This window comes from Amblyomma maculatum, chromosome 2 (genome assembly GCF_055883805.1).
Source record: "Amblyomma maculatum isolate TAMU_Amacu chromosome 2, ASM5588380v1, whole genome shotgun sequence".
Taxonomy (NCBI): domain Eukaryota; kingdom Metazoa; phylum Arthropoda; class Arachnida; order Ixodida; family Ixodidae; genus Amblyomma; species Amblyomma maculatum.
This window is the reverse complement of record NC_139345.1, coordinates 71,441,528-71,467,032: the sequence shown is the minus strand read 5'-3', so window position 1 is coordinate 71,467,032 and position 25,505 is coordinate 71,441,528. Positions and strand designations below refer to the sequence as shown.

General features: G+C 45.4%; 1 protein-coding gene across 2 annotated transcripts in view; it reads left to right on the top strand.

Annotated features, from left to right (window-relative positions):
• Window positions 1-25,505, top strand: part of Pka-C3 (Protein kinase, cAMP-dependent, catalytic subunit 3) — a 165,366-nt gene that overhangs the window by 108,958 nt on the left and 30,903 nt on the right. For both annotated transcript variants that reach the window (XM_084594419.1, XM_084594418.1), the window contains exon 2: window positions 18,169-18,334. In XM_084594419.1, the coding sequence (XP_084450545.1) occupies window positions 18,169-18,334 (166 nt within the window). The remainder of the gene's footprint in view (window positions 1-18,168; window positions 18,335-25,505) is intronic.

Below are 25,505 nucleotides of genomic sequence, written 5' to 3'. Positions count from 1 at the left end.
TTTGTCTTGGAAACTTTTCCTCGTGGTTAGCTAGGAGTGTGACGCCACAGATAAAGCGTTGTAAAGGTGGCGCCCAATATAGCTTGCTTAATAAATATAGGAAACTACGTCGCATTTCGCGAGGTCTGGATTTTGCGCTCTGCTAATAGACGTGGCAGTAAACGAATTAACCGCTAAAAGACGTCTATCAGCGAGAATTCGATGGAGTGAGCCGGCAATATATAGGGTGTGCAGACATGTTTAGCGTAATTTGTAGCGGTTCTGTCGCGACAACGCCAGAAGCGCCCTCAACACCGCAGGGGAAGCATTCGTTTTACCACATAGTTTGTATGCCTAATCGGGCCGCCTCATGCCTTAAAGTGGAGAGCAAACGCAGCAACAGCGCATTGCATGGCAGCAATACTTCGCCTAATAAAAAGGGCTAATTCAGATTACTAACAAGCACCGCTAAGTAGCACTGCTACTTTTCTAAGCCACTTAGCGCTACAACTTTGCACCGTTAATTAGAATTACTAATTAGCACCACTGATTAGGATCACTGCTTGCAAAAATGCATACCGTACACGCGACAGCGCTATCGCGCCAAATCTTAAGGCAGGTGTGGAAGTGCTGGTGGATTTGCTGGATTCTGCTCCAAGTACTTTTCCTGCACCATACTGCTCAAAAACATAATATTGCACGAAAACCTTTCTAAGACAGGTATCTCGCCATTTTCCTAATGAATTTAGCAGAACATGGGTTGCCTAACATTGCCTACAGAAATTTCGACCCGATCCAATCGGAATAAGCTATCTTGAGAAGCGCAGTAGGCCGGTGGCATGGTGTGAGTTTCGCATCGATGCTTTAGGGGCCGGCATGGTCACAACGACGGCAGAGTTGCACCGATGGCCGAGTTGCAACGCCTCTTGGACAGGGCCTATAAATGCAAATAAAACATTTTGTAATCTGGAGAGAGCGTGGAACGTAATAAATATTCGTTCGTAGGTAAATATAAAACGATCGGAGGGAATTAGTTGCGGAAAAAATTTCAGTGCACGTGACAGTAATTCACCTGCCGGCCTTTTGAATAGCCGGCAGGGAGAGAAGCAAAACCATGAGCTAATAAACAGGCACCGAAAACTACCGCGAGCTGTTCACGAAACGTGTCCGCCTACAAATGAATATACGCGAGTTCTTCTAAGATTTCACCACTGAGCCTCCAGGTCAATAACAAGCCTGTAAAGGCTACTTCCTTGAAGCGCTATGGCGGGGATGCACTGCAGGTCCTAATCACTAGAAACCTTCTCAATGGTGTTGTGAAGCGTACACAATAATAATAATAATAATAATAATAATAATAATAATAATAATAATAATAATAATAATAATAATAATAATAATAATAATAATAATAATAATTATTATTATTATTATTATTATTATTATTATTATTATTATTATTATTATTATTATTATTATTATTGTGTACGCTAATAATAATAATAATAATAATAATAATAATTATTATTATTATTATTATTATTATTATTATTATTATTATTATTATTATTATTATTATTATTATTATTATTATTATTATTATTATTATTATTATTATTATTATTGGTTCACAGGAAAGAAAAGGCGCAGTATCTGTCACACTTGTTCTGTGGACACCTGAACCGCGCCGTAAGGGAAGAGAGTAAGGCGGGAGTGAAAGTGTAAAGAGAGAAAGGGGAGCCGTAGTGAGGGCTACGGAGTAATTTCGATTACTTGGGGTTCTTTAACGTGCACTGACATCGCACAGCAAACGGTCGCCACTTCGTTCCGTCTCCATCGAAATACAACCGTCGGTGGTCGGGATCGAACACGGGTGCTCCGGCACAGTAGTCGGGCATCATAATCATTGCGCCACAGCGGCGGGGCAATAAAACATATCGCCGATCTGTTTCTCTGCGGTGCTTCCTGTTGTTCACAATAAAATATTGAGCCCTTTTGTTTTTTGCTATCGCCACCGCAGGTATTATTAGCGGTTATGTCCATGCTTGCTCAATACAATGGCACGTTCCTTTCGACATTAAAGACGGTCTGTTTCCGTTTGTTCATCAAAGTATTGATTGGATTCGTGCACGCTGCCATCTCTAAACTCACAATCGCCTTTAACTGCAATTACCTTTCCAATATGGCAAAAAGTTGATCTGGGCGACCAGGCTTTGAGTTTTGCTAAGATCACGATGAGCTTCATAGATTCTCTGCCGACACTGTAAGCGCTAATCGCATTACGCTCTTTCCTTTTCTATACTCTTCTTACACACAATGTATGTTTCTGTTTACCGTTATGATAGCTACCAGACCTCACTCGGATCGAGCTAAGTTCTTATATGGTGATGGGAGGTCTAGCGACAGCAATCAGCATATGTTCAACAATACTGTGCAAACCACACAGCGCTCCCCGAACAAAATATATCAGACAGTGTAGCAGGTTTAGAACCGTCTATTTCTGACCTTCGGTTGCGTTTTCTTCCGGCTTCAGGTCGAGACAAACCTTGCGCACTCATCGATGGGAGAAGGGTGAGGGGGTGCTGCGAGTTCATCGTAAACAGAGTTTACGACTTTTGTCCAACTGCACTGCGAAGTTGCCGCCCCTAAACGCTTTTATTCTATTTCGGAACCGATCCGTAGAGGCATTTTGTGAGACGGAGAGAAAATAATATTGCAAAACACTGCTCTGGAATCGAAGGCCCCCAAGCCGTCATAAAAGAGCCCTTGGCGGCTCGACCAGCCTCACCCTCTAATCGAAGCTGCGAGCGCGGACTTGACATTCGTCTCTTTCCCGCGGTGCTTCGCGCGGTCTCCTTCACTGCCAATTTATTTCTTCTGTTCGTCTCCAAGTTTCGTTGGTGTACGTGGATGGGTAGTTTCTTTTCCTGTCCGGTTTGTTTTGGCTCGCGAAAGAAGGCCTCTCGGAGGGCAGTGAAAAAAAAAAAAAAAAGAAAAAAAAAAAAAAAAAAAGGCAGAGAGCTCTTCTCTGGCCTCCTGCGTCCGACGTGCGCTCTCACGCGGTCCACTGCGCGTCGTCGTCTGGCGCCCGACCAACGAAAATAACCGCGTTGTGCAGCTCTGTGGCTATTTCGGTGCGGCTCTTATGAACGACTGCCCCGCGCGCACCTCACCTCTGCCTATTTTCCACTGACGTATATTGTTCGGCCCCGGAGCCTGTTTATTGTTGCCTACGGCTCCGGCATGGACGGACACAATGCTTGCCCCGCGCGGGTGCACGTACGAGGCCCGTCAGAGTGATTTACGCAAGGGGAACGGGAGAAGGAAGCTGACCGCGGCTTCGTCCCGGGTTCCCTAGCTTCAGCTGCAGCACGCGCATCTCCGGGTTAGCATTAGAGAAAAAGGAATGAACACTGGTCGAAGGAAGGCGCGGATGCTTCAGGAAAACAGGAAGTATGAAGACGCTATAGTTGTGATGGCTCGAGTCTCACATGATCGAAAGTTTGGTGTTATCTCGTCTCCTTTAAGGCTCTTTCACAGTATAATTTTTACGGCGGGCGCATATACCTATATATGCCTCGGGCACGAAGAATCACTGTGGTCTTGGATCGCTTAGGTGCCTTCACCTGCGGATATATTTTCTTTTCTGTTTGTTTTTCTTGTTTGTGTTGACTTCGCTATTTCTGGCAGCATCCAAACCAAGGACAGAACGCGTGTACAGTTATACGGACAAAAGTGTAAATGAAGCAGGTTGTTGCATAATGTTGTCGAAATGAAACTGACAGTTGTATAGTATACGTGCAGGCTTGTAGTAGACGCAATAGTGTGTTTTATCATGAACAAATAATTCCGTTTTTTAATGTCTGACAGGGAACGCGTAATTGCAGTTAGAGCGGAAAAGCGTGATTCGATTGCTAATTGTTGAGCCTCTACAGCGACAACTGTGCGACAGCGAGACATTGTTTCTTAATATGTGCATCCTTTAATAAACTAGTGCATCCTAACAGCTCTTTTGTGCTACTCGTCTCCGACTCGTCTCCAACGGCGAAGATCAAAACTGCTTTTCAGCCTCAAGCTGGTTATTGCGCGGCATCTTTCTGCGAATAGATTATTCGTTGTGAGCAAGGAGGGAGAGAGGGAATTAGATGAGCATTGTGTCCCCAGACTCTGTCACTGAGGCTGTTTCTTTTCTCTAGTTCGGCTTTTAGTTGCTGAAAATTTCCTACACCTTTAAAATACAGATCAGACAAACTATAAGCTGCTATAGCGAAGCTGTCCGAGCAACTGATAGTTTTGGTCTTATATACGACCATTTTGGTTCGTAGTTTAAAATACGAAGGCAAGCACAGAGGAGGAATGGCGCTTCGGTTGCTATTATACAGATATGTACAACTTGGAATGTCGTTCTACTTCATCATACAAGTGCAGCGGTAGTCTGTATTCGCTCTACCATACATAAAGGTGACATTTAACTGAGACATTTGTCTATGAACTTCATTATTATCAGATCATAGTTCCATTTATTTAATTGACACCTTTCATCAAAAGCTCCACTTACGGTCCCGTTACTGTCAGAAAACATGTGTGGAGCCAGGCTAGAAATACTGTACTCCCCTCACAGCAGAAATCCAACTGAATTTTACTGATCGCTTCGATTCTTCACGTGGAAGCACATTCATCCAAAAACGGTAGCCGGTCTCATATAACTCTTCTGAATGTTCTCCAAAGCAGCCGCTGTTGTGTCTGGGAAAAGCAGATTGATAACCGAAAACGGTGAACACAATGGTAATTTCTTTCTTTTCCGCAGCACACTGTCGTTTGCGTTATCGCGCGTAGGCGCGTTCAATTGTATCCCTCGCAAATGTCACGCTCGGCTTAACATGAAACCGCACTTGATTGGCCGCCTACGTCGGAAACCGCCAATCAATTACGCATAAGCAATTGAGAGAAAGTTATACAAATAAGTGATGCTACCTCGCCAGGGGAACTTTTTATTGTGATCCATTTATTTATCATGCCATTTGTTGCTTTAACAAGAATTTTTATCTCGTTTCCAGTACAATTTGCCTTCCTTCGACCCGCGACCTCTTGGCGAAACTCAGGTCTCGTTAACGCTGGCTGAAAACACAGTGGGAGGCTTTACTTGCACAGCGCATTTCGTAAAAGACTGCCGAGGATTTGTTTGGTCCTTGCACGCCGGTTTACGCGCACCGTCTGGTAACCGTAACGTGATGCTGACAGAGGTTGCTGCTACGTCGAATAGTCGAAGGCAGACGACATAAGCTTTCGTAGAAAGGTAGAATTCGAACGTTTTGACGCCCCCGCTTCTCAACAAAATTGAATCGCGTATCTAGTTGCGCTCTGAATAAATAAATAAAGAAAGAAAACGGGATAAATGAGGTCCCGTGTGCAGTTAAAAAAACAAAAAACAAAAAGAACAGACACTGCTATGCATCCAATCTGCTGACGTCACTCTTTCCGATGGAGTGGCTAGAGGATTTCTACTCTGCGGGCCGCAATTCCTGCTTCAAATTGACGTGTCGGACAAGGTGTAGAATGAAAGAAAAAGTGTTCTCTAAAAACTTCTTTAAGGCTCTGCACATCTGAACTGCGACAAAATAAGGGCTGCGACGTTAGCTGTAGGCTTTGGTTCTCAGCCGAGAGACAGAGAGAGCTTCGCAACACACTGTAAAACGAAACACTCGAAGTAAAAAGAGTCCCAAGTTTGTTATTCAATTTCGCGTATGCACACACAGACTTGCTCGCGTCGACATGGCCCTTTGCGCGGTTTCTCCACTGCACCCAGCAGGCTTGGCGACACAGGAACAACGGTTTCTTCTGCCTTCTCTATCTCTTCCTCCTCCCTACCCCCTTTTATACAAAGGGATAAATAAGTAAGTACTGCCAGCACCGTAGGGAGTTTGCGGCGCACAGGAGATGAGTTCTTTGTGCTTGCTCGGCCTGCACGGGCTGTTGATTTTCCATGGTAGTACTGAAGAAGGGAAGGGGAGAAAGAGAGTGAGGGAGAGTGGCGCTTTTTGTTCCACGCGGCTTCCTTTGAAGAGGAGTCCGCTTCCGGGGCTCCCGGCGAGGTTTATTTCTAGCGAGACACCCGAGTCAGCGGTCCCGTGTGCCGCCAGGAGCTCATCCGTATTGTTCACGTGCATAATGCGTGCGCTCGTGAAATTTTCCAGAAGGACGCGATGATTCTCCTCGGTTCGAAATAAAGGAAGCCTTGGAATGTAATGAAACAAATAAGAGCATTTAACAACAGCGCGCCTCCTGAAGAGAGTTTACGATGGTTGGTACGAGTTAGGTACGAGCGGTTAATTTTCCATATTCACGCAGGCAAACGAGCAAGAAACAAACGGCAAACAACAGACAGTTGTTTTTTGGGCAGATCTCCGCAACTTTGAAAACTCATCGGGCGTGCATTCGAGGAGGGTAAATTACTTTTGGAGACCGCGCATGGAAGGTCGAAGAACGCACAAACTTACGAATAGGGGCGTTGGTAAGTTTATATTTATCCTGTAAAAATATATCGCTTAGCTCCCCAGGCGAGTCACCTTGACAGCAGGCTGGTTCAGTGCCTTACGCGACTGGAAAGTTAGATCCTTGTACGATTAATTAAATAATGAATTAATTGAAAATGTCTCATACTTCGAAGGAATCGAATAATAATAATAATAATAATAATAATAATAATAATAATAATAATAATAATAATAATAATAATAATAATAATAATAATAATAATAATAATAATAATAATAATAATAATAACAATAATTGGTGATATTTCTTCTTTTAGTTGCCACCTCTTGAAGAAGGTAACATAGGGGGTCATGGACAGCGATGTAGTACCTGTAGGTGAGTTGCACAGACTCAGCGCTCCGCTGCGATGACGCTGTGAACTAGCGTATGAAAGATCAGCGCGTATAGAAACACTTCGCTCGATACTTCGCGCTAATGGTTCGGCGACAGATGTAGGTGCTGTTGTCCAAACTTTGCTCTAAAGTAAATTTTAGAAGTCGTGTTACGCGTACGTTTTGAAAGATAAATGGATGGAAGAACTACTAACTGTCATTCAGTGCATTTTGGTAGTGTCACCTATACACTAAGATCATAAGAGCAGGAAATGTTCTTACTCTATGGGGGAGCGCTTACAGGTACATGACAACTCAGGTTGTTGTCAGGCACAAAGCCCATATTGGTAAGTAGATGATTCGGCAGGGCCAGAATGGCCTATGCAAATGCGAACCGCTATGTGTTAACATCGCCTGCATCAATCAGTACACGTGACAAGCGTGCGCATTTCAAGCGCGTGGATCCGCGTGTCGTGACAATATCTGCAATGGCGGGCCTCATCACGATGAGCGCGCATACAATGGTGCGGAGTTGCGTCATTCACAGAGCGTGGGAAATAATATAAGGACTTAATTTGTGTCTTATATAGTTCTCTCTGATTATTTCTGGTCTTCCTTTTCGTCGTACTTTCGATGTCATTGAAGTAAGTAAGAATCGAATAAGGTCGGACAGAAAGAATGATCTCATAGCAGCCAGCGTCCGCTAGATGCTTTCCATTTATAGCTTAAGAAGAGAGGGAGAGCACAACGGGTTTCTGAGACTGCGATACAGTACAGTGCTAGAACAAGGGCTACTTCGTTGACTTAACTTTCCATCTATATACGCACAGTTCGAAATCTTTGTGTTAACGTTTGGAGCATCACATGGGCAGTAAACTTCACTATAGCACGAAAAAGGCTATGTGCGCTGCTTTAGCGAATAAAACTCAAGCGGCGGGGACTGGCGCTCTCTTCCGAGTGTCTTTCGCGAGGATGTGTGATAAAATGACATTCGCGAGCAGCATAACAATCACTAGCTTAGCTATTACCGGAAGAGACTGCGCTGCCGATATCGCCGATTAATAACTCTCTCTAAAGCGCCTGTCGAACCTTTATCTTATTCCTTTCAAGATAAACCAATTTCAGCCGACAGCTCATTTCCGAAGTGTATTCCTTTTCCTTCGAAAATATGTAGCTCCAAAACGGACGATACTCAGAAAGAGACAGACAGAGTGTCGTCCGTTCTGGCGCTACATCTTTTCAAAGGAACATGCACAAACTAGTCCCCCAGCAAGTAGTATTCCTTTTCCACCACCGCGGAATGACACTGCTCGGCTCTCACCTGGCTTGCATTGTCAATATAAAATAAACGCGATGTGAAACAATCATGGGATTATAGCAGAATTTCAAAACCACTGAAATAGTATAGCCAATCTGGTCACAGAAGCTCCGTCCTCCAAAGCGCCGCCACTTTAGTTGCATTGATGCAGTCCCCTCTTAGGCTTGTAAACGTTACAGGGACTCCTAATGACATTATGTGCTTTGGCAATGCGATAACATTGCAATTTCTGCTATGGCTGGCACCGTGGCGGCCGTACCCCCAGCTTTAGTTACAGTGTTCAGCCACAGCCAACTAAGCCCATTAACTCCTCTCTTGTGCTGGAAGGATTAGTTTGAATGAGCACAGGATTAATGGGAGATTAAGCGCGCCGCCACGTTAGCTGCGATGTTGTTAAGTGTTCCCTGTGTTCTTTAGGAGCGCCGGACATTACCCCGCGCGTACATTGCGTGCACCGCTTTCATCCCCGCGCGAGTGCGATCAACGGCACTCTCTCCTAAGTCAGATCGGCAAACAGCCTGCAGTTTAGAAGCAGCAGGTCCTGGTCACGTGAACACAGCCGGGCCAGCACACGCGTATAAATAGGCCACACGGGGCCAGCTGGCAACAAGTGGCTCTTTCTCGAGCCACGCCATCGTGAGCACGCGAGGCAGCGCTGCCAAGGGTTTCGCCCCAGGCCTGCGCTTTGTTTTTGGTCTGGCATGCAGTGGCCTGCTATATGACGAAGACCATTTGTTTACGGACACCGCGCCTCCACCAACGCTTTTGTGGCTTCAGGTCTGAGTTTGGTATGTCGACTGCCGGAACGAATTGTGTTCATGATCGTTGATCATGCGAGGATAATGTTTGAAAGTGACATATGCGCTGTTTAGCCACTGTACACCGCTCGCTGCAAGACGCAGTCGAGTTTATTTGGTTTCAGGTACACGGTGGATTGGCGGACCTCTTGTCGCAATAAAATAAAATAATAAAAAGTATGAGTTAAAAAGAAAAAGTGCCGTCGAACTGAAAGAACGGTCCGGGCAGTGAAATATGCACAGGATGTTTTCTGCCGACTGACCCGTTTTCTCTTAATCAATGCAGCAACGTAGGAACAGAGTGGTTGGCAGTTTTTTTTTAGTTTAGTATTCATTACGAAGCGTTTAAAAATGTGCTGATGTACCACTTTGGTGATGATCGATTGAAACTGAGGATGAATGTTTCGCATTCACGAGCAAAGTGTGGCAAGTATGCAGGCAAAAAAATTATCAAATGTTTTGACGCTCGCCGAAGGGCGCTCTAGAAATAGCAGCTACGGACGTACCTCGCGAAGAAGTGAGAGATATTTACTTGAGGATACGGAACGGGACGCAAATATTTCCGCTTACCGAAGGAGGTGCGCAATCGTCCCCAGCTCGCTGAACGAACTTAGCCCCATTTCAAGTGAGTATGCGGACACATTTAGAGTGTCCTCGGGCAGCAAATATAGGATGCAATTGGCAGATTCTAGGTCGGGAGGTACTTAGTGGACCTGGGTCATCATCTTGACGATAAATAGTAATAGTGGCGAAACGATAAACGGCGCGAATTAAAGCACGTTATTATAAAACAATAATTTTAAGCCAGACGGTACTTATTTGCGCACATAAGATGGCCCTCAGGATAAGAGATAGTTCGATCTAAATCAAAAGGAGCCTTTAAATATTTAGCTCAGATTCCGTGAACAATGACTAACTAAAGAAAACAAGTTCACAGTAGCCATCAAACCTTAGGCTCTTCCATTCTATCTTTCCCTACGCTTATAGTCCAGTGGGTTAACCCCCTGGTCTATGCATTGCCTAAACAGCATTTGCTCAGATCTTTGTTTTCTATTAGTCATTACAGTGGCAAATAACTCCTGAGATCTTAGTCTTGTGTCCGGAATCGGAGTCCGAACCATGGCGGCTCAGTAGCTAGAACGCCTGACTACTATAAGCTGGGAGACACGGGTTTGATCGCGGCCTCAGCAGCCGCTTTTAGACGGACGAAAAAAGCGAGGAGCCTATGTACTAGGCAATATCAGTGCACGTTAAAAAGGCCCAGGTGGCCGATATTATCCAGAGCCCCCTGGGACGCTTTGGGACGTTAAGTGCAGTAGCAAGCAACTTTTATTTCAACAGAGGAGTTTGGGGAACGTAGGCGCCTGCGCCCATGTTCCTGCGGCCCATGACTCCGGCAGTGCGGTGCGAGGCAGCCTTCGGCCGGGCCGGGTCCTTAGAGCGTAACAAGGTCTCCGAATCCACCCATATAGTGAAGTGCTCCAGACCACCGCGCGGGAGGATCCGCCGGGCATTGGAATATAATATGGGCTCGGTGCGGTTGCTTGGTTGCGGAGGGCGCAGGAGCGGTTGGTGAAGGTTTGGTGGCAGTGGGATCTGATATAAAGAAATGTTTTGCGTCTAGAAGCGGCGTCTTAGAGTTTGTTGGTATTTGTTAAGACAGGAGTGAGTGGGGAGGAGAGCTGTCTCTGGGCTCGATAGACCTGAGCCAGCTCACTGGATGTTCAACCCCCTAAAACAAACCAAAACCTTGGTGACGATGCAGAGGATGGTAGCGAAAGTTAAGGTATTCGTGGATGGCAAGGCAGCAAGAGGTGGGGAAGGGCCGAACAGGCGCTCTACCCATTATTCGGCACCAGGTAGATGCGAGTGTGAGCAACTTCGTTATTGCGTCTTTTGATGGAGGGAAATGCAGAAGGCGCGCACTACGCAGTGTCAGTGAATGCTTAACTCCAGGAGGAAATTATTCTATCTCTTACTGGCGATTTTACTATGCTTGGTTGTGCACCAGATGTCGCTAAATTTGAATTTATATTGCCTTTACCATAGCGCCTAATTTCTTTTTTTTTTATTTCCCTGAGATAAATCACTTGCCATTCAGCTTTGTATGGGTGAAGTAGTTCCTGAACGCCACTCACCATTTGAAATCATAGCGCACCAATTAGACCCGTACCGCTGGAGACCATCTCTGCTGAAGCAGACGCTCAGGTTAAATGAACTCCCACAGCCACTCTTCACCCGCGCTCTTCGAAGAGATACTGCTTGCCGCGAAAGCTGGCGCGCCACGCGCTCGCGTCGCCTTTGAGACGGCGGCCAGCCAAGGCGCCTCGAGACGACTTTCTTTGGCGCGAGGCTAAACGGGTCACGACTCACGCTCTCCGGCCGAAGAGGAACCGCGGGCATTGCGTAGGGTAACGTGGGAGGAGGAAAGCACAGTCGAGGCGTGATTAATGGTTGGCTGCACCCCGCCGAGACCCTTCAGCCTCAGAAGCGGGAGTGGAGACAGGCGCCCTTTGAACCCAAGCCAGAGCCGTCAGCGGCGGCGTCGGGCTGGAGCGCCCGCCACGCTGACTAGGTGCGTCGCGTCGTCACCCTTCGCTCCCCACTCACCCTACCCTCTCCTCGTTCACCTCTAGTACCATGCGCATCGATTTTCATTTGGCGGAGTTAGGTTAGGCGTAGTTAGGATAGGGCACCTTCTTTCTTTTTTTCAGAGAGGGAGCGAGTGGGGTGACATAGATTTGAACGCGTCTTCCCGATGGCTCCAGCATAGGGTGTGCTCGTTTATTGCACCTAATATCGACCTGAGGGCGCATTTTTATCTCTGCTTTCGAACTCTTGTAATACAAGAGCGCGCGGCGGCGTCTTACTTAAAACGCCTTGATAGTTTCGTCCCATATCACCATGTCCAACTTGCGTAACACACGGGGCCTTGTTCTTGTGTTTCAGAGACCAGGAGGCATTGCAATCACTTGCTATGGCGGAACACCTACGCGTCTCGGCATTTTCAAGGCGTCTTGGATCAGTAGTTGCTGGATACATATACTGGTGCGCATATGTGGGTGCTGATAACAGAGTGTTTGATTTTGCAGAAACTATTACCTCGTATTACGATTACACTCGCACGAGCACTCTAGTTTCGAACTTTAATGACTTCAAGTACAGAAAAAAATGCAAGCGTACAAAATCGCTTTTCAGGACACTCCTCTTATTACAACTAGCGGACTTGCCTATATATATGTCTAATAATAACTCCATAATAACCGCAAGTGACGAACAGGCGTCATGGTAATCGCAACATTTTGTTTTTGAAATAGTTTACGTGCATATCTCATTCGCTGTGGGCGGGCGTGATGAGGTGCCAATAATGAGTGGAATAATGTGCTTAGGAAAGATAGTATTCAGAGTAATAGGTTCAGGACAGCAAGTACCGTCGAATAAAGCTGAGCTGATAATTATTCCTGATCGATATTCTCGAAAGGTAAATAACCACGTCAGAAAGTGAAGACGCGGAGAAAGGAGCCGTAAACTATACGTCGGTTGCTGACGTTACTGCCCGGGTTTCGTCCCTATCGGGGTCCTTTGGAACCATGGAGGGAGGGGGGGGGGGATATAGCAAAGGAGTAGTGCTTCGTGATTCCGACGCCAATCAAGTGTCAATCAAAGTTGCTTCTTGCCGTGGCAGGACAGGTGTTTGTGCTGCTGCAGGTAAGGATCCGGGGACTGCCCGGACGTGGGTTCGGAAACTATAACCAAATTACTCGAGGCAGCATAATCTCCGGCGCAAGCGTTCGAAGTCTACTCCTTGCGTTCGCTATTGAAATTGGGATGTCGTAGGGGCAGTCTCCGCTGTGATTGCGTGCGATGCCGCTGTGTCCTGGCAGTCATTTGTATACACTATCATGCCCTCTACTGATCATAATGGGAGGTAGCTATCGGATTCCCGTGGCCATGCATGCAAATATGCTTAGGAGCCACGGTGAAGGGCATATTCCAAGCCTTGGAACTGGATAGCGTTAAGCAAGATATACAGGTGGATACAACAAACAACAACCCCGCCGGGGTGGCGCAGTGGTTACGGCGCTCGACTACTGTTCCCAAGGACGTGGGATCGAATCCCGGCCTCGGCGGCAGCTTTTCGATGGAGGCGAAAAGCAAGGCGCCCGTGTGCTGTGCGATGTCAGTGCACGTTAAAGAACCCCAGGTGGTCGAAATTTCCGGAGTCCTCCACTACGGCGTCTCTCATAGCCTGAGTTGCTTTGGGACGTTAAACCCCACAAACCAAACCAAACCAAACAACAAACAACAAACAAGTGCACAGCGTTAAAAAAGAAAATCCGGCGTTGGCATTGGTTTTGTGAGCGAATAATCGCGGGCATAAGGTAACTGGAAGCTGACATGGCCGCTCACTGATCGGACGTAGGTTGCCGTGTGCTGTGCGATGTCAGTGCACGTTAAAGAACCCCAGGTGGTCGAAATTTCCGGAATCTTCCACTACGGCGTCTCTCATAGCCTGAGTCGCTTTGGGACGTTAAACCCCGCAAACCAAACCAAACCGTTTTCTTTAGCGCGGCTGTAGGCTTCGATGCTCGCGCTCAGGGGCTAAGGCACTGCGTAGAGTGCCAAGGTGATGTCGGTGGCACTTCTCTCTTTTGTTTTCCGGTGCTTGCAGACGAATTGGTGCCATAGCCAGCACAGTTTTAGAGCCGCGCTGTCAACGTTGCCTATTTTCTTCACCCCACTCTTACGGTGCGGCGACGACAGGGAACCAGACGCTAGGGAACAAACAGTAAATACAAAGGAAAATAACGGAGACCACTGCCAGAAAAAAAAAAAAAAAGAAAAACGAAGAGGCCTATCAGCATGCTAGTTAGCAGCGCGAAGTTCGTGAGTAAATTTGTTTTTTACCGCTGTTTTTCGTAAACAGACAATGACCTCCCGTAAAGTCACCTATGAGAAGTTGCGTTGAAGGACGACGGAACGGGAGAGGAAGTGACGGGAGAGTTTTTATCTTTCTAATGTTGAGTTCAGTGGCATCTAGATGTCTTGTTTTACAAGTGGCACGTGATGAGTCTGCGAAAGGGCATTATCAAGAGCACTAACGACTGGTGATACTACGCATTAACGATAGATAGATTTAATGATGCAGGCTGCTCTTGCCTAAAGAGGAGGGCCACAAACGTCGCTATGAGAACAGCTGAGAACAAGCTTTGCACGTTTCACAAAGTCTTTCTAACGCGCGCTTCCAGATACGGCTTTGCCTACCGAACGAATAATTTCGCCTGATATGAACATTGCGGTAATGACGAGGTAGTCGCTGCGAAACTAAGACACAAAACGTAGCCATGTACGTAATCGGTAACGCAATAACTTTGCTTGCTATTCAACGGTCACGCCTGCTGATAGCGAGATAAAATTTCTGAATGCCACGTGAATCTGTCACTGAGATGAGAACAGTTTTAAAAATTATTTTGCCATGCGTTTGTTATGTTATCATTGCAGCTTATGTTCTATATATACGTTGTGAACAATAACTAGCGGCTACCTGTTTGTGCAAAGTGTTCTTGCATGGTTGCAATGCTCATTCATAACGAACATGTGGATCCGGGCCATCCTGCGGTAACCAACTTCTGTCTTCAGGGAGAGTTTCGCTTATTAAACAGAACAACATATATCATCCTGCGTTTATTATTATTATTTTTTGAACAGGTGCATCCATCGCATTTTCATCGAGGGAACCCTGGGCGCGAATGTGTAATAATGTCGCATATTCCACTGTTGTAGAGCCATGAAACGTTCCATGTCAAGACACTTTGGAAGGTGGGGGGGGGGGGGGGGGGGGGGGGGGGTTAAAGCAGGAAGATATGAGCAGAGGACGAGGAGGCATTTCGGACCCGGCGAGACGCGTGCGCGATCAGATTAGGCGACAACCAGCAGCATCAAAGGGCGGCTCCTAATTGGGCCACTGCTTCTGCTCCGTCAGGAAAAAGGAACCGAACGAGCAGACGCGGTCACACGCCTGACCTGCCACGCACGACGCCGTAGCACGCCGTGTCGCGTGCGACCGCTCTCCGCTCGATGGCGTGTCACCGCAGACAGCAGCCGCCGCCTCACGACGTGTCGCACGGATCCGTGACGAACGCGCTCCGAGTCGGACGTTTAAGAAACAGCGCATTATAGGAAAAGAGGCGAGCAGGCTGCCCTTTTGTTTCCCCATACTGATCGATTATATGCTCAAAGACGTGAGCATGCGCAGTTCTTCTTTTTTTTTTGGTCGGCCTCGTTTGCTTTATTAGCGCCCTGCCTTCGCACACGTCGCAGGCTTAGTTACGGCTCAGTACGTACCAAATGTAGCTTTTGTTTTCTTCGGGGTTTTTTTTTTTTGTTGTTGTTGTTCACGTTAGGTGTAGGTTGCCCAAGGCCCACCCTTCTTACAGAAAGTGGGCCTTGCTTGGTACTGCGAGCTTGGTTTAGGTGCGTGGATTATTGTACCGTTCAGAACGAAACGCTCGCTTACACGCCTTGCTCGCTTGACTTGCTTCGTTAGGTTTGCGTCGTAATCCACTCACGAGTAATAAGCCCCCTCCCCTCTATTTTATCAGCGGTACGGATAGAAGGAATTGGCTTTTATGAATTCTCTCCGCAACCTAATACGCACCCACTTTTACATATAGCAAGAAACAAAAGTTCAAAGGAAAAAAGTTTCGCCCATGTTCGCAAAACTTTGAAGGGGATTTAATTAATGAGATTTTGCGAAGCCACTTCGACGGGCATTTGATAAAACCCCCAATTTCTTTTTTTTTTTTTCCATCTCAACAGCCTTCGTGCTATGTTTGTTCAGTCGAGTCTGCATAGTGGTAATTTGTCGCTCGCTTTTCTTTCTCAATTTTTGTTCTGTCCGTTCACAAGCAGCGCTCCGCAAACCGCGATTCCCTTGTTTATATATTTCGAGAGTGTGCACATTGGAATTACATGCTTTAGACGAGTGATAAGTTTTACACTGGTGATATGTCTCGCGAAAGTGTCTTTGCACTACCTGTAAGATCATTGAGTCGCCTCAGAGCAAGCAGATTCGGCGTGCACAACATCCAATTTTCACGCTCGAAACGCGAGGAAAACGCGAAGAAAAAACAAAACAAAAAAAAAAAAACGTTCTCAAAGCTGCATCTAGTGTACCGGTGTGCACGGAAACATTCTAATTATGCAGCTGCCTACACATGTACTGTATACGTGAGCGTAATGCGGCGTTTTAGAAGCGTAACGCGTGCGCATGAGAACAAAGGGCAACCATACACCTTAAAAGGATTCACTCGAATGGAGGCAACTAAGTCCGATTGAAATCTCAAATCCGCGGCGACGCTCACTATTTCGCTCCCGTTTTTCAGCGCAGAGCTCCGCGAAACGACGAAAGGCTCCTTGATTCAAAACCGGTGGTGCATGACGTCTAATCGAGAGCACGGCTGCTCGCCTTTGTTCTTGTTTTTCTTCGTTTTTTTTTTTTCTTGTTCGTTTACGATGCCTTCAGTTTCAGACAGCCTTGAATAAAAGGGAGGATTGAAGCGAAAAAAAAAAAAAAACATCAGTATAACGAGGCAGGATACCTTACAAAGACGGAGGCAGCAATATAGAAAACGTAAAAGACAGCGGAAAGCGATATTGCATTAAATATATGCCTCTCGGTTATGGGTTTATTTTTTGCTTTTCTTTTACCGAAACCGCCGCACGCGGGAACCCGTTCTTTGTTAATGGTTTGCTTGGAAGTTCTTCGGGGAAATTTATGGCATGAATTCCGTGTATCCACCAGCGGAATTCGGTTTCGGGACTCCGAAATTGCATGGCGCTGTTCCAAGTCCGCCTCTCTGAAACCGAACGCGAATGCTCCTGTACACGACCGCCGCTCAGCACGTTTATGACATCGTTGGAGCGCACCTTCGTGCGTGCACGTACTGACCTTCAGTGTGTTTTCTATTTTGTTTATTTGTATGTGCTTAGCCGTTAAATTTACATTTACTCCTGACTATACTAATCGTGCTATAAACTATATACAGTACTAGATAATGCGTGTAATGCATAAACCAGGATTAATATTTGCTTGTTTAACTGAGCGGAGAGCTCAGTGCGCGGGCAGGCATCTGTGTCGTACGACCATCGCATCATAACTAGGTCCACGCAAGACGCACGTGACCTGTGGTGCTATGCTTGCATTGCCACAATTCTACATATACTAGGGAAGGTTTTTTTTTTTGTCTTTCTTTTTTTCAGAGAACGGGAATGTGGCAGGGGCGTGAGAGAATTGAACGTGTGAAGATAAAAGGCGCTGAAGTGATCAAAGGTTTCCCATTGCTGCTTGCTCGGTACTAATGGAGCAGTCATTCCCTTCACTAAATGCCACTAATGCATAATTAATACATTTCTTTCATCCCACTAAAAATGTTGATATGTCACTTTGAACAAGGCAGGTTTACGCAGGAGCAAAAGCTTGGTCTCGGAAATGTTCTTTCATCTGCGGAGCGTGTACCGCGATGAGCGGCAAATGGAACGCGAGTAGGACGACTCAATTGTGAGCACAAAAATATTTAATATTGTTAGCCGCCAGGGTAAAAAAATACAGAAGCTCTATTACTATATCGAAAAGAGGTAAAGAACTTTACGTTTAGATGAAAACCCCAAGCCATTACAACATTAATTTGCGCCGTTGCTGTTTCTGGAGTAAAGAGACCTCTCTCTCGCCAATATTTTGTCTCTGATCCTTGAGTGATCTCTCCGGTCGGTAATAACTCATGGTTCCGGGAGTTTGAATATTCATTTCAATGAGTCGAAACGGGATTTGCAATGATCACATTAGTTTTAGGCGCCTTAGGCGCTACATCCCTTGAATCATCCTAATGAATGTATCGGTACTGGCCACTGTCAGCAGTGTTTGCAGAACCACCGCATAGTGTTTAATTAACTTCCTTGACACCTTTTACAAAGGATGTCACTCATAATTAACTCCCAGATGCAAGTGCACAGTAACTTAAATCGGTCATGGAAAATGTTTGAGGTTTCTTGTCGGAATTAAGGTTTCGTCTTTTTTCGTTTTTTTTTTTTTATATATTAACGACGAGTCGTGTTGTTATGCAAATGAGATGAAGAAGCAGGGCTAAAAGTTTTCACGTATAGTTAGCAGCGCCGTGTACTGAAAACGCGCCGCCACCTTTTCCTGCAGGCACCGGAACATTCGGGCGCGTCTGCCTGTGCCGCGACCAGAGCGGCGCCTTCCATGCCATGAAGATCCTGGAGATCTCGGACGTCATCCGGCTTAAGCAGGTCGAGCACGTGAAGAACGAAAAGGCCATCCTGCTCCAAGTGCAGCACCCGTTCATCATCCGCATGTAAGTGGATTCAGCTGGGGATCTACTCATTTAAGGTCTTCTCCAGGCCCTCAGCGGGTACGGCACTCATAGCATAACTTGCGTGGCATTTGCTCAAGGCACCCACGCCCTGTTAGATGGGCCTCTAGGTCTTGGCCTTCGTCATACTCTTCCGCTGACTGCAGTTAAACTCGGCGTTAACAACGCCGGTTTAAGTGATTCGCTAAGCTTATGCAGTGCTCTGTGCGACGCTGCCGCGTTAATAATTATGGACCGAATTCACGCACTGAAATATACACGGTGTTAAAATTGTTAAATAAAGGCTTTCTGAGTTAAAACAGCGTTTTATTTGGATCAATGTAGTCAGCTGACATGTAGTTGTTTCTCTCAATGCACAATGCGCGTACCCACAAGGTGACAGTTTGTTTTAAAGGAGTAATTGAGGAAGGTAATGAGAATAGACAGTAAGACAAATGAACATAATAAAAATATAATGAATTGGATACAGAGATGGTTGACGGGGGGGAAATTGGCCTCGCAAGTTTGTCATTAGGAATAAATATAAAGGAAAGAAAAAAATATGAAGATTATATATTTTTTATAGGTAGCCGTTCTCAAGAAGGAAATTTTTAGTGGCAGAGCATACATTTTCGTACCTGTGTCCAATTATAGTTGCATCAAGAGTTAGTAGAAGAACCGCGGAAGAAAGGCGCAAACCAAGGTTCCGGATTCGTATTTTCAACATTCGACTCCTATGTGGAGTGAAGCGCCGTCAAAAGGAAAGAAAATGATTTGTTTCGGGCTCAGCGCAATATGAACACATTAGAGAGATCGGCAGACAAGGCAGACAAGGCATATAACGCTAAACATTTAGCGGTATATGCGGCCACGCAGCTTCGTGAAAGATACCTCAAGCTTGCGTGACCGCCAGACATCAGTGCTTCGTGAATAAGATGTTGAAACTGCCCTGAAGAAGTAAGGTCTGAGGGAGAAAACATTTGCCCCATATATCTAAGACTGCTAGCCACTGTAGTGTATGCAAAGTTTGGAAGGGCGTTGGTAACTGAGCCCCTCCAGAGATGATTTCGCTAAAACGTCAGCAACTTCACTGAAATGCAAGAGGCCCCTTTGTCCATAGGAAACCGAACGAAGCGCGCTGACAACACATATGAGCGCATCAGAAAGTTAAGGGTGTGGAACGTGCGAGACTCACCAGGTGCGGATAAGGCGCAGAATGATAATGAGACCATAAATGTTGCTACTTCTGAAAAGGAGATGTTGAACTTTCCCAGTGGAAGAACGATTGCTAGAAACTCCAACAAATAAATAGGGGTGAAATATTGAATACGGGGGAAAGGTGGGCAGTCAAGGAAGCGAGAAAAAAACAAAAATTCCCGCAGCTATCTTTTTTTTTTCACACAAGCCATCTGTCGGTATTACAATATGAGAGCTAAACCTCATTAGATAGTCCCCTGAATAATGTTGTTCAACAAACAAAAAGATCTTAGCTAACTTGAAGAATTCAATTACGGAGCACACTGGGATGATGTCACGTATCTGTATATTTAGCGCCTGAAACGAAGATTGAGTTAAAGGGATGTGGGGAGAATTAAAACGACATCAACTGACTCTAAAGAATTTCTGCAGCAGGCAAAGGAAAATCATTCGGGACGTATGCTGCTCCCAATGCCATTATTTAGAAACGTCCTTACCGCCAGATGGCGAAATCTTGATATAAGAGATTGAATTCTCTATTCAGTAAAGTACAAAACACTGTTCGCCCCAAGTTTCCGTAGCCCTAGCAGAGACGCAGCGCCTCCCGTTCTAAGGTAAGGAGTGGGCGCAGTTTGTACTAGGCAGCAGATAATAAAACAGCCAATTTCTAATAACGGGTAAATGTATACTAAGGCGAAATCCTTTATTGCCTCATCGTTGTCGTCAGCAAAAGTGTCACGCTTTTGCGGCGGCTCTGATTGGTCGAGAAGGGATGACGTCATGAAGGTCTCGACCAATCACAGGGCACGACCACAGTATGCGCGAATGCGTGCCTTATATGGTCATATGCCAATCTATGATCACTACTAATAAATGAATAAATTATTAATTACTAAATAACTATTTACTAATCGATTACTAATTAATGCCTGATTAATAATCGCTAATTAGTAGCAGTAGCCTAATAATTAGGTAGTTACTACTTGATTCACTACTTACTACTTAATGCTCAATTAATAATTGATACTCAGTAACAGTTGCATAATTAATTAATTACTCATTAGCGCCACGCACCCGGCGAAATCAACCACGCAACAGTAAACGTAGAACAACTGCGAAGATACAAAGGGCGCAATCTCGTCGCTGCAAAGCAGAATTCACTGAATAAATGCATCGCACAATGTGAGAGAGTAGTCGCTCGCTTTACTCGCAGCAGTATTCATCGCTACATGCGCAACAGTCGCGTAGCAGAATGCAGCACTCAGGCTTTCACCTTTCATCACTTTAGTCACCAAAGTGTACTCGAAGTTTTTTTTTTTTTTATATAAATCATCAGGAGAGAGGGCCTTGGCATGCCTGACTAGCCTGCTCAGCTTATTCCGCATGACAATCGTCCTTAGTCTGATGTTCCCGTCTAGAGTGATGAGAATATGTTACGCCAAGGTACTCTAGGGATCATGTAATGCTGCGCAGTAAGAAGGATGTTTACCTGTTGTGCATCATAAAACAGTCAAGACGGGTTAACGAACAGACTGCTTCACTAATATCACAGCGTTACATTTTAAGGACTATGCTGTTAGGGTCGCTATTTATTGAACCTCTTGAAGGCCCATTAAGTACCAGCTATATCATTTTGAAGATTTTCTTAATGCCATCCTCCTGGCCGCTGCAGTGCGATGAATTTTGGGCCTGCACTCGGACGAAGGCGAACCTGAGCGGCAGCTCTTATCCAGTGTCTCTGATACCAAGGAAAGCATAAGGCATTATTTCTTTTGTTGATAAATGTGAAACAATAACGTAATCAGGGAGATAATTGACTAGTGTAAAAGAAAAAAAAACGACCACATGCCGCCAGTGGAATCTGATAATGAGCTCTTCATTTGCTCTAAATTTGTTTCCTGATTACTTTAACGAATGCATCGAATATGGCAGCCCTGGTGTCATAGGTGGCGCAGGAAGGTTATGAAACACCTCCCACCCTTCCACGTAGATAACGTTCCACGTGACACTAGGGGAAACGCAGGACGTTCCACGTTCGCCGCTGTGGACGAGCGTGGCAAGCGAACATTCTCAAGGATTGAATCTATACGAAACGTAAGTAGAAGATTGAAGAGCCATTGCCGTAGATAAGTCGGTCAAGCACCGGACGTGAAATCGGTCGTGGGTTTTGATACCACCGTCTGCATGAGATTGTCTTTTTTTTCTTATATCGCCTAAACAATCAAAAATTTATTGAGGACAACATTATTACTCGGAATGTATACAGCTCGCTCGGCGAAAAGCCATTGTCATCGATTTGACCGAAATTGAGAAACAATTGTGTCAGTGAAAATGCCAACGGGATATCGTATCAAAATTGTTATCCAAGAGTACTTCGTGCAGCGATCAGGATGAAGTCATACCGTTTCGCTTTCCATTTACCAGCCATCGTCTAGCAAACGTGAATGCGAGTTTGGGATAGGGGTTTGAACCGATAGCATATGCACCTCTGACAAGTGTAGGCATCCACTGAGAAATGAAATACTGCGCCTTCTTTTCGCTCAATACCAAATAAAAAAAAACTCATTCGCGAAATCAAAATGCGGTGTTAAAGGCTCTTCGCGTCTACTCTTCAGGTGAGCTTGAGCGCCCTCGTAATCTTTATTTCACATTAATCGACACAAAAAATCACCTATGATTTCCTTGCTGTCAGTGGCTGTTGGCTCCGTTTGTTCGTTTCTCATAACGATCCACTAACGTTTCTAAATTTGTTTGCTGGCGTTATGATATGCTCTAACGTCAGCTATATCAAAATTGACATGGGTGATATTGTCACGCACTTCCCGCGGTCCTTATTGAAGGAAGATGAGGTTTGGCGGGATAAGCAGAAGAGGAGGAAGCTGGTTCTGCCCCGCTCTTGTGTGCTTTTCTCTAGCGCAGCCTAAGATCTGTCTAAATAAACGTCGTAACAATATTTACGGCAGGCTACAAATATCTCAGTAAATAATCAGCCTAATAGTAATACATAAAGCCGAAATTTGAGTTAACCAGCCGGCTAGTAAACGTTCCTTAGTCCTAATCTGATGCGCATGACTGCGCACTATAATAAGCCGAAGAAAGTGCTCTCCTAACTCGAAAACTCTATAATTATATATTGCTGACACTTTTAGGCGATGCACCCTGTATATTTAATGAGTGACCGGCAGCGAGGGTCTCCTTATTCACAAGAGCCGACGAATTTTCAGTCAAGGCACCGGACAGTCAGGAATCGAAATTTGTAGTCACTAAAAAGGAGGGGGAGGTGGAAAGGCAGGTAGGTTAACCGGAAGAAGAAACCAGTTTGCGACCCCGAACTGGGGGAAGGGATGAGTGGATATAACAAGTGATGGGTAAGAAAGGGATGGGCGAAATCAGTGTAGTCACACCATAGCCATATCACATAGCATCACGTCACACCACAGCAAAATCACAGTCTATCAATAAGGCCTGCGGTTTTCATGAATCGGAGCAGTGCCTAGGAGGCCTTCACTGTCGACGATCGCCGTGGCCACACTAAAGAAAATGCTGGCTAGAACCAATGGGAATATGTCCCTGCCTTATTATGAGAGCGCAAAATAGGTTAACGTAGCCCTTAGCAAAAATCCTTACCTTATGATGTCGACTGAATAAAGTGTTCTTCCTAACAAACGATCCCAGAAATCTGTGTGAGTAAATTGCTGCTCACTACAACTGCGTGTAGTCTTATTAGCTCTTAACGTTGCTAGGGGAAGCCTCGCCTGCTAATTAACTTTTTTTTTTGTAACTTAAAGCGAAGTCTCCTTTTTACCTAGGTCACTGTTATCGTTTGAAAAACCTCTTGTAAATAGATGAAACGTGTTATTATAAAACCCGGCTCATTATTACAAATTGTTTTTACGCAGTTAGATAGCTGTTATAGGAGTGTATGTGAAGCAAAATAATGTAACAAACACAAAGAATAGCCGCGCGACTCGCCAGAATTATTTTAATATGTGTTTCTATAATTGAAACGAAATCTCATATAAATGAAGCCGTTTATTTAAGCTTTTCGCCTGCCTGACGATTTCGCACTTGAGGTGTTGACGAAGATCCAGACATTACACGAGGCCAAAGCAAGCAAGCTGGAACGTTTATGATGTCCAAAAAGGTCTAAGGTCACGAAAGTACGTCTCAAGACAGCAGTCTTCGAGACAGCATTGCTTCATAAAATGCCTATCTTCGCAAATCTGGGTGTTTCGTTTGAGGCATGTGTTCTTTCTTCAATGAACCTGAAACGAATTGTATCATTTGGTTCTTTCCTGTCGGCGATTCTGTTGCCACCGCTAATTCCGCTGCAATATTTTTTATAAATAAGACTGGGTATACACCAGGGCCTGATTTACTTTATTTTGATGTGGCTTAGTTCTGGCATAACCACTGAACTGTCATTTGCACAGTTGACAAGTTAATTTCTGCCTTTCGATTGGTTCCCTGTAAGCTGCGCCAATGACGCTATGGTGTTTCGTTTTTTGTGTCGTCCTTTTACTTGTCAATCTGAGTCTAGTTTACGGCTGTATTTGTTTGACATATTATAGCCGCTGTGTAAAAAGTAGACTGTTTTCTTTCCTTTGTACCCACTTTCTCTCGTGAGTATGTGCCATCTTCAAAGTGCCTACTATCACTACTACTAACAACAATAACAACGCTAAAAACAACAGCGCCAATTTTAACATGCGCATTTTACTGGATATACCGCGAACAACGAAAACAAACAGTTAAGAACTTGCAAATGCCATCCGATGCAGTAAATAATGTAAGAATTGCGCGCGCCCACGCGTATGTGTGTCTACAAGACGTCGCGTTATTTTATTGGCTGCAACGTTAGGAGACACGTGAGACATAAAAGCAGAGAACCCAGCCTTGTTTTCAATAAAGTGAACTGTGACTCAAAAACTATGCAGAAATATGAATTTATTTGCCTGAGGGTAGCTGATGTCAGTACGCCACGTGTCGGGTTTGTTCGTCCCTCTTTTTTATTTTTCTAGAATAGACGACTATTACCTCCGCCTTTGCCGCATCCCACGCCAAATCGTTTGGCGAAACGCAGTAGTAGTAGTAGTTTGCACTTCTCTCGACGACTGCTTGTTTTTCCACCGGTTTCTGCGCCGAAGAAAAAAAGAAAATAAAGCGCGTCCGGAAACGGGAAATGCGACGGCGACAGCAGCAGTAGAGTGCAATGTGCGGGCAGGTCAATCTTCCGGAGAGTGGATGGCGGGGCTACGTTTTTCTCAGCGGGATATATTCTTGCCGCTCGAAACAGTGTTCGAAGCACGCGCTCTTCTCCCAATCTCTTTGAAAGCCCTGCAGTTGACCGCTCTTAACTCCACTCCTGGTACGAAAGTGAGCTGTGTTGAAGAAAAATAAAAACTAAACTGCAACAAAGCACGTGTGGCGCTGGGCAAGAAAAAATTGTCGCTGTACTCTGCTACAAGCTTACACATTTTTTTGTTTTTTGTTTGAAGTTGTGAACGAGGGAAAAACGCCAAATATATTTTATTATTTCCTCTTTATGAGAATTGGAAGAGCAAAGCCGGCAAAGGGACGGATTCGCGCTCTTTGACGACAGACGTTGAGAAGGAAGTGAGGGGATGGAGCACGCGCATTCCTTAGTGGAAAAATATGCGGAAAAAATTGAAGCAGACGTTAGACGGCACTGCGTTTGGCATACGAAAGGTTCGCCGAAAAACTACGCGGTGTGAGCGGCATAGAATAAAGGGCAAAGACCGCGCTACGAACTACGGGAAGCTGTGTGTGTTAGCCTCTCGTTCTGCTCTGTACTGGGCTAACATAATGGGCGTCTTGGGACCGACGTTGGTATATCAGACGGTTGAAGCGAGCGGCAATAACGCGCCATATACAGCCTTACTAACTTTATTCTGTATGCTAGAGCGCGCACGTGCGGCGTCTGTCGGGAAACGAGGAATCCAGTAAGGGATGTCCA